General features: G+C 43.1%; 1 protein-coding gene and 1 long non-coding RNA gene across 2 annotated transcripts in view; one reads left to right on the top strand and one right to left on the bottom strand.

Moving 5' to 3' along the window:
* Positions 1-1,421: 1,421 nt before the first annotated feature.
* Snx18 (sorting nexin 18) overlaps positions 1,422-17,122 on the bottom strand; it is a 23,360-nt gene continuing 7,659 nt past the window's right edge. The window contains exon 2 of the mRNA XM_048368119.1: positions 1,422-2,191. Coding sequence (XP_048224076.1) covers positions 1,938-2,191 — 254 coding nt within the window. The 3' untranslated portion in view covers positions 1,422-1,937. The remainder of the gene's footprint in view (positions 2,192-17,122) is intronic.
* LOC125367456 overlaps positions 8,730-17,122 on the top strand; it is a 21,792-nt gene continuing 13,399 nt past the window's right edge. The window contains exon 1 of the long non-coding RNA XR_007214090.1: positions 8,730-9,204. This is a non-coding gene — a long non-coding RNA (uncharacterized LOC125367456). The remainder of the gene's footprint in view (positions 9,205-17,122) is intronic.

The following is a 17,122-nucleotide window of genomic DNA, read 5'->3' as shown; positions in this document are numbered from 1 at the left end:
GGTACAATTTTTTTTTTTTTTAACCAAAGATCAAAATTAGGATACTCTGATCCTAAAAAATTCAACCCAGTCTGGGTGCTGGTGGCTCACACCTGTAATCCTAGCTACTCAGAGGCCGAGATCTTAGGCTCATGGTTGGAAGCCAGTGGGGGCAGAAAAGTCTGTGAGACTCTTGTCTCCAAACAACCATTAGAAAGCCAGAAATGGAGCTGTGGCTCAAGTGTAGAGAGCTAGCCTTGAACAAAAAAGCTAAGGGACAGCACCCAGGCCCTGAGTTCAAGCCCCAATATGGGCTCAAAAAAAAACTTCAACCCATAGGAGATAACTTTTTAGAGAGTAAATGTGCTGTTGAGTAATTAATTATGCCACTAACCTTTTCTTCTTAAGACCTTCTACAAGCTGACCTTTTCCTGTAATCATTGTGACTCACCACAATATCAAACTGACCTCCACTTCCGCCTAGCCATTCCAGTACTCAGGGATTTCTGAGGCAGTACAAGTACTATTTCATGAAAACAGTAGCTACTTTAACCTTTCAGTGACAATTTTTAAATCTGTAAACTCAAGAATCACATTATTTAGCCCAGCAACTATTAAAAACATTATGATCTTGGCATTTTCAGCCAGAATCTCTTTGTGCTTTTTAAATTAAGCTGCTGTTGAACCTTTTTGGTATTTATCATCCATGCGTATTTCCCTTGTAATAAAAGAATATTTTAAATCATTTTTAAGGTTAAATGTTCAGGGGTGGGGGCTTTACCAATACTTTTCCTCTTTCTAAAATACAGTATAAATCAATATTACTTTTCCTTCAGTATTGGAATAGTAGAAATTATTTCTGGTCCCTCCTTAAATCAACCAACACTTTTCATCACGAATAACACTGAAATTTACAGACATCCCTGAAAAGTTTTTGATTAAGTAAACGAATGAATCACAGTGGAGTCTCAATCAATTAACAGTGTAGATCCATTTAAAAACTGATTATTAAAATCTTCAAGCTATAAAACAAAAACAAAAAACCCAGGAAGCTCTTCCAAGAACTGAAACCAAGTGTGTTGTCACTGCTTCTGGACTTGTATCCCCTGACTGCTCAGACTTTTCTCCTCCACATTATGAGACGTGTTTTCAGCAATCCTCATGCCCAGGTTTCACACTACTGCAGCCTGCAGGAGATTACAGTGCATTCACTGTCTCGTCTCTTCCCTTCATCTCCAGACATGGGCATGTGTATCACTCCACTGCATTGCATTCACCAGCATCTTATCAGGAGACAGTATTTGCTGTGCAAGTTGATGACAGTTGACCCTTCTACTCTTCTACCCCATCCCCCAGGCAATATGAGGTTATCACCAGCGTGTCATCCTATGCACTGGCCTTTCACTCTTTCAATCAGAAAAGTTGACTTACTTACTTTATAAAAAAGGAGGGGGGGTGAGGGTAGGGATGAAAAACCAAGAGTTTAAAGGCACAAAGTCGAGTAGCTGCTCTAGTTGGAGGTTGTAAACAGAGAATAGGTTGAATTTAGGTAATCCCAATCAATGAGAATAAAAAGGCATCCACAGCAGGCTTTTGTCCAGCCAGCTTCTTTGAGACCCTTCATGGGTTTTGAGGTCTACAAAGTATGCACTAAAATACCCATACTTCAAAAAGCAATAAGGCAAATAGTATAATCATTATTCCAAAAGTTACAATGGTAGTGTAGGCATACATAGTATAATTTAGTTACAATGTGTGGTACTGTTTCTATTATATAACCTTATTAACTGTTTCTCTCCTACGTAATTATAGATTCAGCTGGGTTTCAGTTGAACACAAAACCATCCTTGTACCACCACTGGTAGTTGGCAATAGCTCTTTGATAGCACTTTTTATTCTGCTGGAGAAATTTTCCTTGAGCTGAAAAATAAAAAAGTCTACAATCCAAAGTCCAGTCATTAAATGCTATCATATTTGTGAAGAGCTTCTTCCAACTTCTGGGTCACTTTTTGGAAAAATATTATTTGCTGTTGTAAGAAATGCTGCATCTGTGATTTAAAGTCTCTTACTCTAATTTGATGGAAATGGTGGATTTCAGCCAATGTGGCAAAAGAAATAGTGTTACAGCGGTCTTGAATGCCGTCAGCCTTCTGGACTTCCATCTTTCCTTCTTCCACATGGCGCCTACTCTCCTTGACTTTGGTAAGAGCTCCTGTAGTTAAAAATAAAGTCATTAGTTTAAACCAATAAATACACACATACACACACACACACACACACACACACATCCCGATGACATACATACCTACATACCACAGCCTCTGGGGTACTGTAAATACTAACCTGACCTATTTCAAAGTGCTTTGGCATTTGAAATGGTAACTGTAATTACTCACTTAAAAGCTGAAAGCTTTCCCATTGCTAGAAACTAGTATTTGGCATATTCAGTTATGTGTAGTATTTTTGACACGCTATAGCTAACAGATAATAAAGTACAAGGAATTGTTCTTAGAGACAAAACAAAGCTGGACACTAGGGGCCAATGCCTGTTATCCTAACTATGGGGGAGGCTGTATTGCAAGGACTGTAGTTCCAGGCCAGTCTTCTCAAAAAAGTCTGTGAGCCTTTGTCTCAATAGAAAAAGTTGGACACGGTGGCACAAACCTCCCACTGTAGCAGGAAGCAAGAGCACTAGGAGAATTATGGTCCAGGCCCATGCCCAGGTAAGAAGTGAAATCCTATCTAAAAAATAACCAGTATTAAAAAAAGGGCTGGAGGGTGTTGTCATTAATCAGCTGCTTACTTTAATAAGCCTTACTACAGTTTCTAAAGGATATGAGGTGGGGGTGGGGGGGGAATGAGGCCAGTTGCAGGACAGGGTGTATGTGGGGCGGGGGGGGGCAGAGGAGGTGTCAATGGGCTGAACTTTGTGGTTTGGCCACAGGTGCAGGTGATTTAGTTCAGGAAGCCCTAATAACTAAGTTTCATTCTCTTTGTTATTCTCCTGGCCATTTCCTGATAAGGAAGGTCTATGAAGGTTTCTCTTTGAGCACCATGGATTGGAGTAGTCTGGGAAAGTATTATCTAGAGCAGGTGGTACCAATCACTTAATGGATGACATGTGGGTGAAATATATTTGCCAATTAGCTCCTGAGGTAGGCCTTGGGCCTAATGAGTTAGGAAAGGTGTGGGGGGGTTATGTTACTTGTGGCTTTGATTTGGTAGTCTGGGCAGTGTTTTGGATAGGGGGTGGGTAATTGTACATGTGATTTTAGGATGTAAAGAAGAGAGGAGAGATCGGAGAGGAAGGCATCCTACAGATGTTTCAGACAAGAGTGCTACATGGAGGAAGCAAGAACCATTTTTCCTTCTATATACTACCAGGAATCTAGTGAGACTGGAAGTGGTCTGTTTTTTCCTAGGAAGAAGAGGAAGGAAGGAACTGTCTGGGTTGTAGCCACCATCTTTGCTTGGTTATTCGAGTCAGAGACATACTGTTTGCCCCTCTGGTGACTCTTACAGTGTTGACTACAGCCTGGGTAGATGTAGCAAGGCATTCCTGGAGAGAGCCTGGATGGATGTCCAGTTATTGATGAGGGTTCTTTGTAGTCAGAAATCCCCTCTACTGCCAGATTTGGGCATTGGAGTGCAATTAAAGTCCTATTTTGACTAAAATATTAGTTGATCACTTTTTCCTCAGAATCAGCGCCCTAGTCAGGGCAATTAATCTTCCCTCTTAAGATGTGGCTCCTGGTGGTAAGGATTTAGCTCGTACCACCCAACAAAGAGGGCAGGTGACCGGGTCACCATGGCATCTCAAAATAGTACATCTTGCCTGACCTGGGGGTTTGTGGGTGGGTGCCCTGAGGGCACTTCCATAAAAAAATGTTTCAAAAGGCTGGAGGTACAGGCGGAGCTCAGCAGCAGAGTGCCTGCCTATCGAACTGGAGCTCAAAACCTTCAGTTCAAGCCTCAGACTTTAAACACAAAAAGACAAACCAACAAACTGAATTTTCTCATGCTTAAAAGGTGTAAGACCTTTGTATCAACTCATGTGAGGAAATTATGTATAAAAACAATACATCATAAAAAATATAAATCCCATTCTCACTAAAGAATTAGTGTGCAGGACTTGAGAACCAATCTGTAAAATGTATTAGTACCACCTTGGGCTGGTCAGTGTGAATGTCACAATCATGGAGGGGGCTGGCAAGGCTGCCCCCAACATCAGGGCACACACATGCCCCGGTTTGCAGAACATGCCTAGTTAAATAAAATGTCTGGGGATGGAGTGTGTTCTGTACACATGCCCTGTGTAATCCCACCAATAGGGTGTCAGGACCTTTTTGCCTTTTTAAGGAAATCAGTGAGCTACAAGCCTTCCTAAGGAGAATGACAACACAGACATAATAGCTTCTTGAAGAAATATTACCAGAGGACGGTGCAGGGGTGAGAGTAGGGAACCAGTCACTTTAGTGGGTGTCACAGAAGGGGGGACCTTCCCCCTACACACACACACACAGAGACACACACACACACAGTAGCACAGTCCTGTGAAGACACCAAACGCTGAGATGTTCAGCAGTATGAAATATGGGATACCTACAGGTTCCTGAGAATGTGAAAGACAAGGCTAAAATCACTGGAACACAGTCAGGTGGAAGAATTCAGATTTCCTAGTATCTACTGCACTAGAGCTTGCTGAAGGGCAGGAGAGAGCACAGAGCAAGGCTACCAAGAGCCCTGGCCTGGCAATGCAGACTCCTGAGGGACAGGGGAGCCTGGAGCAGACAGGATTCACTGACACAGTCATGGATGGCAGTACTGCTCCCACCTCATCTGCAGAAACAGGTGAACTCTACGGCACACCTGGACCCACCCAGTGAATATGGCTTCAAGAACTTGACCCCTGCCCTCACCACTCAGGAGCCCGACACGTGGCAAGAGTAGCACTTGCCCTATGCCTCCCACTGCCCACGGTACCAATCAAGCACAAAAACCTAGAAGACCTCGCTACATCAAAAAAAAAAAGGAAGAGAGTTTTTGTAACCCACTGTCCTTGTTTATATTTGTACAGGTTTTACATTGTAGAAGTTGAAGTTGAAAAGACCAGGAAAGTTACAAGAGGAAAAACTCAAGAAAAGAAAACTCAAAGACCACTGAAAATAGGAAACGATGCTGCTGAGGTTGGGTAGTAAAACAGAATAAAAACAGAAAAGTCTCAGGTCATTTGACATTTCTTCATGTGATTTCGATCCAAGAACCTGAGAAGGCCACAGTGTAGGGTTCACACAGGTGGATACAGGTGGGCAAGCACACAGACGCCCTGCTCAGGTGCTGACACGGCGGGTCAGCTGGAGCCTGACCTGGGACAGTGCGGAAAGGCAGCTTGCTCTAGTTAGTAGAGCCAGCATTCCTCTACTGGAAGTTGTCTGGAGAACAGGGAGAAGCAGACCCCCTGCCAAGAACCGTGAATGATGGTCCACTAAACTGAGCTTGTCCCATTCCAAATTAGATCACCACATTTCTCAAGCCGCATTCTATTAAACCTAACTATAATGTACACCTACAACTGCTTTAAAAACAAACAAGTCTGAGACTTTTACAACACATCACATGGGCAAACATATTCCAAGCTCTTGGACAGAGCAGTAAGGATTAAAATCTCTGAAGCCTGAGGACCTTTTGGCATTTAAAATGGTTAAGGCTTCTGCATGTATATAAGGAAGCCAAAGAAAAATTTAAGACTCATTTTTCTTCTAAGTATGAATTGGTTAGGAAAATAACACAGTGTTGCTATTTTTAAAGCACCCAAAAGGTTGGGCTCTGGGTCAAGGAACTGAATTCATTGAAGAAACAGTAAGCGTATGCTGGCAGAACACGGAGAATCAAATGCTTATGTTTTTGTTCCCACCCTAAGTGAGCTCAAGAGGAAGGTACAGAACAGGTACACTGAGGACAGACAGACAGACAGTCAGGCCTACCACTTAGACACAGCAAAACAGCACTACAAGGCACATAATTTCATTCCACATGGGGGTGGGGGTGTGGCTTCCCCAAAGCACCATGAATTGTGTCAAGACAGAAAATGCTCAGAGGGCCTGCTCCCTGTCAAGCACTGTGTTAAGGATGGAGGGACAGGGTGCATAAAGACGATTATCCAAGACAATACATGGCAGCTGCCAAAAATAGTCATAATTATGCCAGGCATTTTCCAGAGCCTATTTCTAATCCTCACTACAATGTCCAACAGACAACACTGCATGTGTGAAGAAACTGAGAGTTACTCGGCATCTTTTCTCTGAAAGTGACCCAGGTAACCCACTAAGAGGCTGAGATGGGAACTCAACACATAACTAAATTCAAAGCAAATACCACAAACACAGAGAAAAGAAAGTGGAGCAGGCAAGAAAGCAAGGTGGTCCTAGGTGGAAGCATGGTGTTAGGTGTCCAAGACCCAGGGACTGGGGAGGGGCTGCTCTGCCCAGCCCAGCTCCTGGCTCCCCAGCCCTCCAGCATTGCCTTCTTTCTCACCTTCCTTCTAAGAGTCCTGACTCTGGTTTTCACCTGTATTCAAAAGGCGTTAAGGAAACTAGATTTAAATTTTCCCCTCTGGAATCTTACTAGACTCATTCAATTTATTAGCTGAACCTGTGACATTCTTTAACACTTAAGGAGGGATGACTTCCTGGTCCTGGTAGCAACAACATTAGGGTACCACAAAGTGAAAAACTGAAAGAACATAACATTCTTCATTATTTTTGAAAATGTAAGCTTACACTGACTTCCCTTTTAGCTTGTCTTCTTTCTTGCTCTTTTTCTTTCCCCCTTACCCTCCCATTCATCTACCGAGATACTATGGGAAGATTAATGAATTGTGAACTGCCCCCCCATAAACATTAACATATAATTCCTTTAGGAAACAGATGAGGTTTGTCTCTTTACTAGTGCAATTGGACAAAAACAAAAAAAGGAACAAAACTTGAATTTGCAAATCAGGAAGGACAAAACATTTGGAAGAGTAAGTGCTTGAAAGCCAATTCCCTGAGATGTGCAATTTGACCCAGTTAATAAATCCCAGTTCACTAGTTTAATGTGTCAGGCCTGCAGGGGAGGAGAAAAGCCTGTAGAAAGAGACAGAGTCCCTGTGTAAGGAACTCAAACTATTTTCTCAAGTGACAAATCATAGACGCCTGAAAAAATGAAGGGTCTATATGAAACATTACAGAGCACACAGTAATGGCATATAGTATGTAACTTACTATAAATATACAAACAGAAGAGTGACAGCTATGGGTAATCAAGGCAGATTATGTCTCCATAAAAAATACACCCATGACATAGAGCAAATTAAGAAGAAAAAGAACCCCCATTAAACTAAAATGTAGTTAAATTTTCTCCTACATTCACCTTCAGTAGGAAGCAAGATGATCAACAATAAAACAAGCTGCTGGCAATATACTAGAAAAATAAAAGTCACCAACATTTCTGGACACAATTTGAGTTCAAGAGCCAGCAGCTTGGTTCCTGTAAGAGGAATGCCACTGGCTCTGAGGCTCAGATGCCAAACCTATGAGACTCCCATCTCCTAAGCCTAATAAAAGCTCTTTGTACAATATTTTGAAAAATATTTTATACAAGAAAGCTATTAAAAAATTCATTTCACAACCCTCCAAACAGTTTGCCCTAAACATTTTAATGAGCAGTTTAGGATGTCAACATGTTTTCCTTCCTATAAAAAAGATAAGACTTATTATAGAAGCTAACTTCCTGGTTTACTAACTGGAAAAAACCAGAAATGAACATGAGATCCTTCCAATAGGCCAAGCTATACAAATGGACTGCTATCAAGGGTGTTTACCATGTGGGCTGACACATACAGAGAATACTTTCTAATGTCCCCTGCCCAGAAACTTCCCTCTGTCCCAGCCCTACCTTCTCTGAATTCATGCCACAGAAAAGCAGAAACAAATTTTCTAGTAGAATTATTATATTGCATAGTTAAGAAATTAACTACTACTATTGATTAGAACTAGAATTAGGGTGTTATTACATATAACCCGTTCCCACTGTTGATTGGCCAATTCTCAATCTGGAAATTATCAGTACACATTTCCAAAATTTTAAATATCAACAGTAGAACAGAAGTTGCCAAATTTGTAGCCTGGTATAGCATATAAGCTGTGAGAGTCTGGAGGAGAAAACTTTTGGAGCAGGGTTCGATTCGATAATTAAAGGCTTGCTACCGCTAAAGTAGCTTTAAAAATTCAAGTAAATTTGTAGGGTTTAAGCAGGAGTTTTGGAGTGGGTGGGGGGGCAGCTCCAAAGCCGTAGAAGGAATCACAGAATTGCCTAGCAGTGCGTGGCTCTACTGAATTTTTGCTAAATATGAGAGGGTAAAATAAAAGCTATGAGCAATGCCCACAATCTACGCCACAACAGGACCACACTTTTTTTTCCCTTTTAAATCATGGGATCAATGAAATGCAAGCAAAGGTTTCAGATGTTCCACTTAAGTAGCTAGTTTAGGGAAGCACCCCTGCAAGCCCCCTTTCCAGTCACATGCATCATCCACACTGCTTTAAAAACAAAAAGGAAGAATAAGGGGAGAAATTATACAATGAAGCCTAAGGTCCTATATCCTATAATGCTCAGTTAGGTCAACAGTTTTAGAATGAAAGAAAAGAATCCATAGGAGTGATCAGAGTCTTGACATTGTTCTTGGCTGACAGACAGGACTTGCTGCATCAGGAGTAACATGGCAGAAGACTTAGAAGTTGAGAAGACACCAACAATACAGAACACTGAATCTACTCTTCCTAAGAAAAGGAGAACTCTTCTGATTGAGGAGACAATGCTTACAAGTTAGCACAGGACTACAGACTTTCCAAGGGGCACAACTGAAAAAAAAATCCCTGAAATATATTTGAATTACAGAAGAAGGTACCACTTGGCACATGATCAGGATACAAAGTTCACTCTGGAACACTCCTCGTGGACCATATTCCTAACGGAGCAGTAGTGACTGTGGGAATAAACACCCCACACCACTCCAGGCTGACAGAAGCCCAGGTAAGAAGCACAGAGCTGGTTGCCAGATAGAAGGACTGATTTATTTTTAGCTGAAAGACCTTGGAAGAGTTTTTAGAATAAGTCCCTTGATCTTACAAACAAGAAGCTGAGTCACTTGTCCAAACTCTCGTAGCTATTTGTGGCAAAGAACCCGTTCTTGAAGCCTTTTCTACTTCCTGGTCCCTGTGTCCAGCTTTCAGGACTTCGGGGCACAGACCAAGATCTGCCTGGAGACCTGAGACGGACACTTCATCCTGCTACCAGCCATTGCAACATTCCTTTCATTCTCACAGTTTTCAGGATGAAAAGGAAAACTAAGCCAATGTTTCCACTTTGCTTATTAAATGTCTCTCCTAGATTCCAGTGTCAATTCCATACACGCAAAAAAAAAAAAATCATAAAAAGCAACCCTTAACAGGTTCACTTTCATACATACCATAACTATCTAGGCTCACAAAAACGCTTTGCCCCATGTTTCCATCAGCAAATCCAGGTCCTAAATTCATACTCCCCCCTACCTCTTTCTTCGTGTCTTACCAGATCAGAGTCAGACATCTTGCAAACATATATATATAGAGAGAGATATATAGATACATATTATACTTTATAACACATGTATTTAATTTTAGAGAGACTGTATTACTCATGATTTTTTTTTTTTTTTTTTTTTTTTGGCCAGTCCTGGGCCTTGGACTCAGGGCCTGAGCACTGTCCCTGGCTTCTTCCCGCTCAAGGCTAGCACTCTGCCACTTGAGCCACAGCGCCGCTTCTGGCCGTTTTCTGTATATGTGGTGCTGGGGAATCGAACCTAGAGCCTCGTGTATCCGAGGCAGGCACTCTTGCCACTAGGCTATATCCCCAGCCCTACTCATGATTTTGATGAATTAAAAAACAAAAATTCATTTGACAAAGCTCATTAATATTATAAAGGGCTCAAATGAAAAAATATACCCTTCATTTTATAAATGAATAATGATCAAGAAAATCAGCACCACTTGCAAAAGCACATTATTTACACAGCACATCGTTAAACTATTTCCACCAGCAGAAACTACTGTTTAAGAAGCATTTCAGGGTCCCTGTGTTTTCTTTGTGATGAGAGGGAAGGAGCTCTGCTGTCTCTAGCCCTCAGCACATGCTGAAAACCCTCTGCAAGCTGAGCTGAGTAGCAAGCACACCAACAACTGCGCCTGCATGCCCCTTACCTTACTACCCCACAGTCCTCTGCTGCTGGTGTGCAGGGAGAACTACTTACTTCCCAGGCAACTTGCTACCCAGCCAGTTAAGACAGGGGAACCACATCCCCTCAGGGTATGCTGCCTCTGACATTTCACTCTTAGGGGTGCTGCTTAACACCCAGCTTTACCTGTCTGTGCTCCGCAGAGCTTCTAGCTCCAGAAGCTTCCAGGCCCACAGGAGCATCTGCACCTCAATTCCTTTCCTCACCCAAAATGTCTCTTCTTGTTGTGTTTGGTCTCTCTTAAGCCACCTGTACAAAAGGACTATTCATTAAGCTATGGGGATCCAGAGACTAAGTTTTCCCCCTATAAAGCACCTCATTTAATTTCCAAATGGAGAAGGTGTCAAAAACATGAAGGAGGTTTTTAGTCTCCCTTGGGCCTTTCCCCCAGAAACCAAGGCCAGATGTGAGGGTGAGAACTGAAGACATGACAAGCCAGGGCCAGCTGAGTGGCTCAAGTAGCTGGAGACTGGACCCAACCTGTTTTCCCTCATTCCCAGAGACTCTCAAAATGTTGACAGAAAATGCTAATTTAATCTTAGTCAAGGCAGTCTACAGCCTTCTTATCAATGGTACAGACAGCCTAGGTCCCTGCTACTCCCGGGGACCTCCTTCCCCTCCCCTTTTGTCCCTCTCTTTGGGTCTCCATCCACTTACTTACCCTTTCCCCCCTCTGCTTCAATATTGACTTGATAGTCCTTAGGTAAAATGTCCCCCAAAACAAGGGCTGATATCTACCCAACAGAAACAGGTAGATGTTCATCCACCCAGGCCGCGGTACCACAGGGGTGCAGATCTGTGCCCAGCACTGCCAGTCTCATTTTTCTTCTCTTTAACCCCAAAAGGAAAGTAATCATCACCATCAGATTCCAAGGTGAAAGCTAAGGAACACTAATAGTGTCATGAATGCTGACCAGCTGCATACAAATCTGGGCATCTTTCCTGAATCTGGCCAGGGAGATCTCAAATCCCACAGACCAGTCCCCCATCTCAGGGATGGGTGACCCCCAAACTGCCGCCAGGCCCTCAGACTTCTATTTCTGTACCAAGTCCACCCTAGGTAGGCTCCAGGTTTAGAGCACACCAAATAAGCTCAGAAGAACGCACATGTTAACACTGAGCTCCAGCCAGGAAGAGCGAAAATGGGTTGTTTTAAGATAGGGTCTCCCTAGGTAACCCAGACTGTTCTGGAACTCCAAATTTCTGCTAGCCTCCCTCGTGCTAGGGTTGTAGGCATGGACTGCCATACTCAGTCCAAAAGCAATTTCTTTTGAAGGATTACAAGTCACAAAGGCCAAGAACTATCAAAATTCAGAAGCAAATCAATTTAAACTTTACTTTCAATTCATAGTGTACTAAACGACAGAGAACCTGGGAGCCACTGTCAAAAAGAAGGAAGAGAGTAAGACAAAGAGGGTAAACTGCAGAAAAATCCTGGTTGCTTGTGGATGGAAAAAAAAAAAAATCACCTGAAGAATTCAGGTCCTGAAGATATGTAAGGGGGCTGGGAATATGGCCTAGTGGCAAGAGTGCTTGCCTCCTACACATGAAGCTCTCGGTTCGATTCCCCAGCACCACATATATGGAAAATGGCCAGAAGGGGTGCTGTGGCTCAGGTGGCAGAGTGCTAGCCTTGAACGGGAAGAAGCCAGCGACTGTGCTCAGGCCCCGAGTCCAAGGCCCAGGACTGGCCAAAAAAAAAAAAGATATGTAAGGAGTAATTTATTCTGGGCACAAGCCTTGCAGTACATAAAATAGCAGCTCTTAAGCTTCATTCATCAGTCACCCAATGTCTAAGTGCAGAATCATATTCAGTAGGAAAACATTCACTTGCATAAAAATATCCTCACAGAATTATTTGTGCATATTATGAATATACACTCACATAGTTCACCTTGTTCCAAAAGCAAGAGTGAAATCATGTGATTACATTTCTTGTGGCTTATTTGCTAAAACAAGGTGTTCATTGCTTGAATTTTTTTAATTTTAAAAATACACATACACATTCCTGTGTTTTTCACTTAGACCATAATAAATGGTGTAGCTCAGTGGAAAAGCCCATGCTTAGCATGTGTGAGGCCCCAGGTTTAATCCTCAGAATCAAAACATAAATAAAAATTTTAAACTTAAATAATAAATTTACTAGGGTAATAGTTTCAAGAGAACTCTATATACACAGTGAATCTTTATTTGAGAAAACTGTTTGATGCAGTGGTAAAAATGCAGATTTTCCTACAGCTAAGCAAATACAGATGAAGACTTTAAACTCTCAGAATAGGGAGAGAATGACAAGCATTGCTTTTTTTGTTAAATATTTTATACCCATAGAATCTTCCTAAAGCAACACTATACTATGCCTACAAACCATCAGCATGCTGAGTTTAGTCAACCATTCACATACAACAAATGTAGTTATATGTGAAGAGACATGACTGACTTCTATATACTGGAAACTACTCTGTGTATGTGTGTCTGTGTATTTGTCTATGTGTGTGTTGGCACATGCACGCACCAGTACTGAAGTCTGAACTCAGAGCCTCGAGTTCTCACTTGGCTTTTTCCACTCAAGGCTGGACTCTACCACTTGAGCTACCCCCTTCAGTTCCAGCTTTTTGCTGGTTAACTGGAGATAAAGAGTCTCAACAGATTTGTCTACCTGGGCTGCTATGGAACCCTGATCTTCAAATCTCAGCCTCCTGAGTAGTTAGTATTACAGTCATGAGCTGCTGGAACCAGCTGAAAACTACCTTTAATTAAAAGTCAAACCTTTGTTTCTTTTGTTCTAGGAAGACAAAAGAGTAAAATAAATCTAAATGGAGCTGCTAAACAGGGGAGCCCATCAGCAGAGTACAGGAAAGTATGGAGTGGCATGAGCTCTTAGCAAGCCACTAAAGTGCTGGGTGCTGCTTGTCTAGCCTGGATGGGGGAAAGGCTCTAAGGGCTACAGTGAGCACAGCAGTTAGGAGTCATGTCTAGTTTGTCAAGGAAATTCCAATCCTTGTCAACTGTCAGGCTGCTCCAGTCTTCTGTTTTCTTTAGTGCCGCCACCAGTACCAAGGGCAGTGCAGCAAATGGTTTCTCTGCTTGGGGAATGATTCTGAAATCAGTGGTATTCAACTCACGCCCCCTCCTTCTGTGGCTTCTGCCTCCTGTGCTGGCAGGGGCCAGGTGTCCAGGGGCCCTAGCTGAGCTTCCTCAAACGAGATCACAAAGATAAAGAAAGACAAAAAGCATCTGGAACTATGCATCAAGTGATAAACGCAAGTCTCAAAACATGAAGACTGAGAGGTGACCCTAAACACGGTTACCTGTTGGTGTTAAGAATGCCTGGCTGCAAGGGTGAGCAAATGCAGCAGTGGTACTCACTGGACACTACACTGGAAATAAACTGTACAACTCGTGGGTGAGGGAAAAACTGGGAGACAGTGAGAGAAGGGGAGACAAAAAGAAATGTACTCCTTACCTGACCTATGTAACTGTAACTGCTCTGTAACAATAATTTTTAAGTGCCTTGATGCAACAACAGGGACTTAGCTGTATGTCAACAAAAGCACCAGACAATACAAGGCCAGTGGCTCTGCACGCTCAGCTCCTGGCTCTGCCGTGCCTCTCATCAGGAGCTGGCAAGCTATTCTTCTGCCTCGCCCAGTATGGAGGAGCTTGTCTGCTTAGTGGCTGTTAAGCAGATTTATTTTAGCCTGGACCCTCCTCCCCCCCAATCTTGGTACAACAAAAGAAACTAAGGCTTTACCTTTAATCAAAACAACGAAAGGCAGGGGGGAAAAAAGGATTTCTTAAGGATTTTGTGGGCTTTATTCCTTGTTTGTTTGTTTCCCCAATCCTGCTCCTTTTCTTCCCCTGCCTATTTCCATTACTGACTTGGCCACTTCTCTCTCATCCACACTTAAAACCTCGAAAGTAACACTAGACCTCTGCAGCGAGCCATCGCCTCACTAGGCAGGCTCTGCACCGCAGCCAGCAGGTGTCTCAAGTTCATCTGCTCCTCTCCAAAGTTGCCCCAGGGCCTTCATCACCCTTCCTTCGAGCTTCAGCACTGCACACCTGCTGCAGGAGAAACGTGGACAGCCCTGCGGATCGCAGAGCCAGGCCAGGACACATACCAGAGGGCTGCTTCCAAAGCTTTGAGCTTTCTTTCTGTGGCTAAGCTCCTGTCTGCAAAGGAGGGGTAGGAGTACCGCAAAAGTGTCATCAAGTTTAAATAGATACAATGGCTATAAACCATAAACACCATGCCTGGCATGTAGCAAGTCCTTGAAATATATGGCTATTTTGAACATGATTAAAGTATCACTTCAGTTTTAGGACCTTTTGTCACTCCTGACTATATACCAAGAAACCCAGTGTTGTAATAAGCATGATAGGTACTGAACTTCAAGGAGCTCCAATCTGAAGTCAGGATGAACAACAAATTCACAACCTGGCTCTCCTTACCAGCTGTGGGATCCTAGAAATTAGCTCACTTCCCTCAGCCTCAGTTTCTACAGCCACCATATGGGCTATCAGCACTGTGGGGCTACTTTCTAACTTAGTACAGTAGTAACTGTGCCCCCCGCCCTATAATTCACAGCCCACTGGAAACTGTGACTGCTAACATATTTTGGAAATCTACTGTGCATATGTAATAGCTGAGTTGAGGTCATAGTGAATTTAGGGTGGATCCTAAATCAAATATGACTTTAAAGTATCCTTAAAAAAAAAATAAGGTACGCAGCCAGGCAAATAGGAAGGAGCAGATTGGAGACAAGGAACTACCAAGAACTCCAAGGAAGGCCAACAACCAGGAGCTGGAAAGACAGGGGCAGGCATGCCCTTTGAAGGGAGACTGACTGTCAATACCTTCACTTCAGACTGCTAGTGTACAGAACTGTGGGAGGCGACATTACAGTTGTTTAAAACCACCCAACGTGGTGATTTGTTATAGCAACCCTAGGAAAGGAATATGCTAATTAGCTGCATAACTAATGCTTAAAAACCTGTCACTGCTACCTTAAAGGACAGTCACTCCATGTTACACATGAGGAAACTGAGCTGAAAGGGTAAGTCTGTGTGTGGAGCTGTCAGGAACTCGACCCCACCTGGCTCTTGTCCATGTCACAGCCACTCCCTCGTGGAGCTGAGACATAATGTATGCATTCTGCCTGGCACAGTGAAGGTCACTACAATACACACAAAGGCTACCACTACTGCCACTCACACCCCAGCACACTGAGGGCCTGGGAAATGCCAAGGTCAGCAAACCTTTTAGTGTTCCAATAGTACACACTTTAGGTTTTGCAGGTCAGCAGACAAAATCTAGGTTCTTACGTAGGCACTGTTATAATAGTTGAAAATAGAATTACTTTAAACTTTAAAACCATTCTTAGACTTCTACTCCAAACCATCTCCAAACATCTCCACCGGAGGTCCACAGCCCCTGCTCTGCAGGTCCCCCTTCTCCACTCCTGCAGCTGCTGCCTCCTCCTTCCTACCTACCAAAATGCCTCCACTTAACTTTATCATTTCTTCCTTCTGTTACTACCAGATCTCCCATGTGCCTAGCCCCAAGCCACCTAACAGAACCCATCCATCTCAAGTGCTACCTGCCCACGTCACTGCCCACTGATCACCACCTTGCATGGTGCGGCCTCCGCCACTTCCTGCAACAGATGTGAAATGAGCAGGGCATCAGAGGCACCTGAGGGCTGTGTGTGTGTGTGTGTGTGTGTGTGTGTGTGTGTGTGTGTGTGTGTCCTGGGGCACTACCTTGAGCCACAGCTCCACAGCTTTTAGTGATTCGTTGGAGATGACAGTCTCCAAGACTATCCTGCCCAGGGATGGCTTCGGACCTTGATCTTCACATCACAGCCTCCTGAGTAAGTACTCTGAGGAGCTTTTGGAATATCTCCAATGTCCAGATGGCCTTGACATTCAGATTCAATAAAACCACTCCCCAGCTGATTCTGACAGGCAGCTAGGACTGGCAACTGAACATGTGGTTCCTTTGATCTGGAATGCCCTTCCTCAGGCCTGCCTACTTGTCAAACTATTTTTCTTTCTTTTTAAATTATCTTTAAGTAGTTGTAGAAAGGAGCTGCCTTTTAACAAAGCAGTTTATGAATACAATGCATCTTGATCAACGCCACCACTTTCAAAGTTCTTACCCTTCCCTCTCAACCTATCCCTTCTCTCACTCTTCTTAATTTAATAGAACATGCATTGAATTCCTGGACTGCATTGTCCCTTCCCTGCTTCTCCTCTTCATTCATTTTCATCCACTGAGACTGGTGGAAACGATCTTTGAACCTACCCTTTCTCCCCAGTGTTAATTATACACTCCACTGCCCTCCCTCCACGCCATGGTGCAGGTCTAAGAAAGTGCATGTCACAGTGTGATGACAGCTAGTCAGTCTCCCTTGGTGAGTTGAGTACTAGGAACCAGTGATAACTATTACGTACTTTTCAACCCTATCTTAAAGCCTATCTGAGACCACAGTGGTAAACCAAGGGCTACCCACACAGGCTTTGAAGACAGACAATTATTCCCCATCCATTGGATACCATGTGCTGTCTTCTTCTCAATAGTTAATTTTACCTTCTATCAGGCAACAAGATGCTGAGAAGGACGACAAGGTTACTGAAATAGACTTTAGTGGCACCTTTTAAAAAGCCCTTTCCTCTTTTTCAAAATTAAGCACATAATAAGTAAGTAGCTACTACAAACCACTGTAGTTAATCTTCATTTACTACTTAAGCTTGAGGAAATGCTCCCACTTGGCCAATGAGAGAACAGAATGAAACTTAGGAGGTTAGCTACTGTTTAAAGCTCTCCAG

This window comes from Perognathus longimembris, chromosome 19 (assembly GCF_023159225.1).
Source record: "Perognathus longimembris pacificus isolate PPM17 chromosome 19, ASM2315922v1, whole genome shotgun sequence".
Lineage (NCBI taxonomy): Eukaryota > Metazoa > Chordata > Mammalia > Rodentia > Heteromyidae > Perognathus > Perognathus longimembris.
The sequence above is the reverse complement of the archived record's forward strand: the minus strand, read 5'-3'. Positions and strand labels throughout refer to the sequence as shown.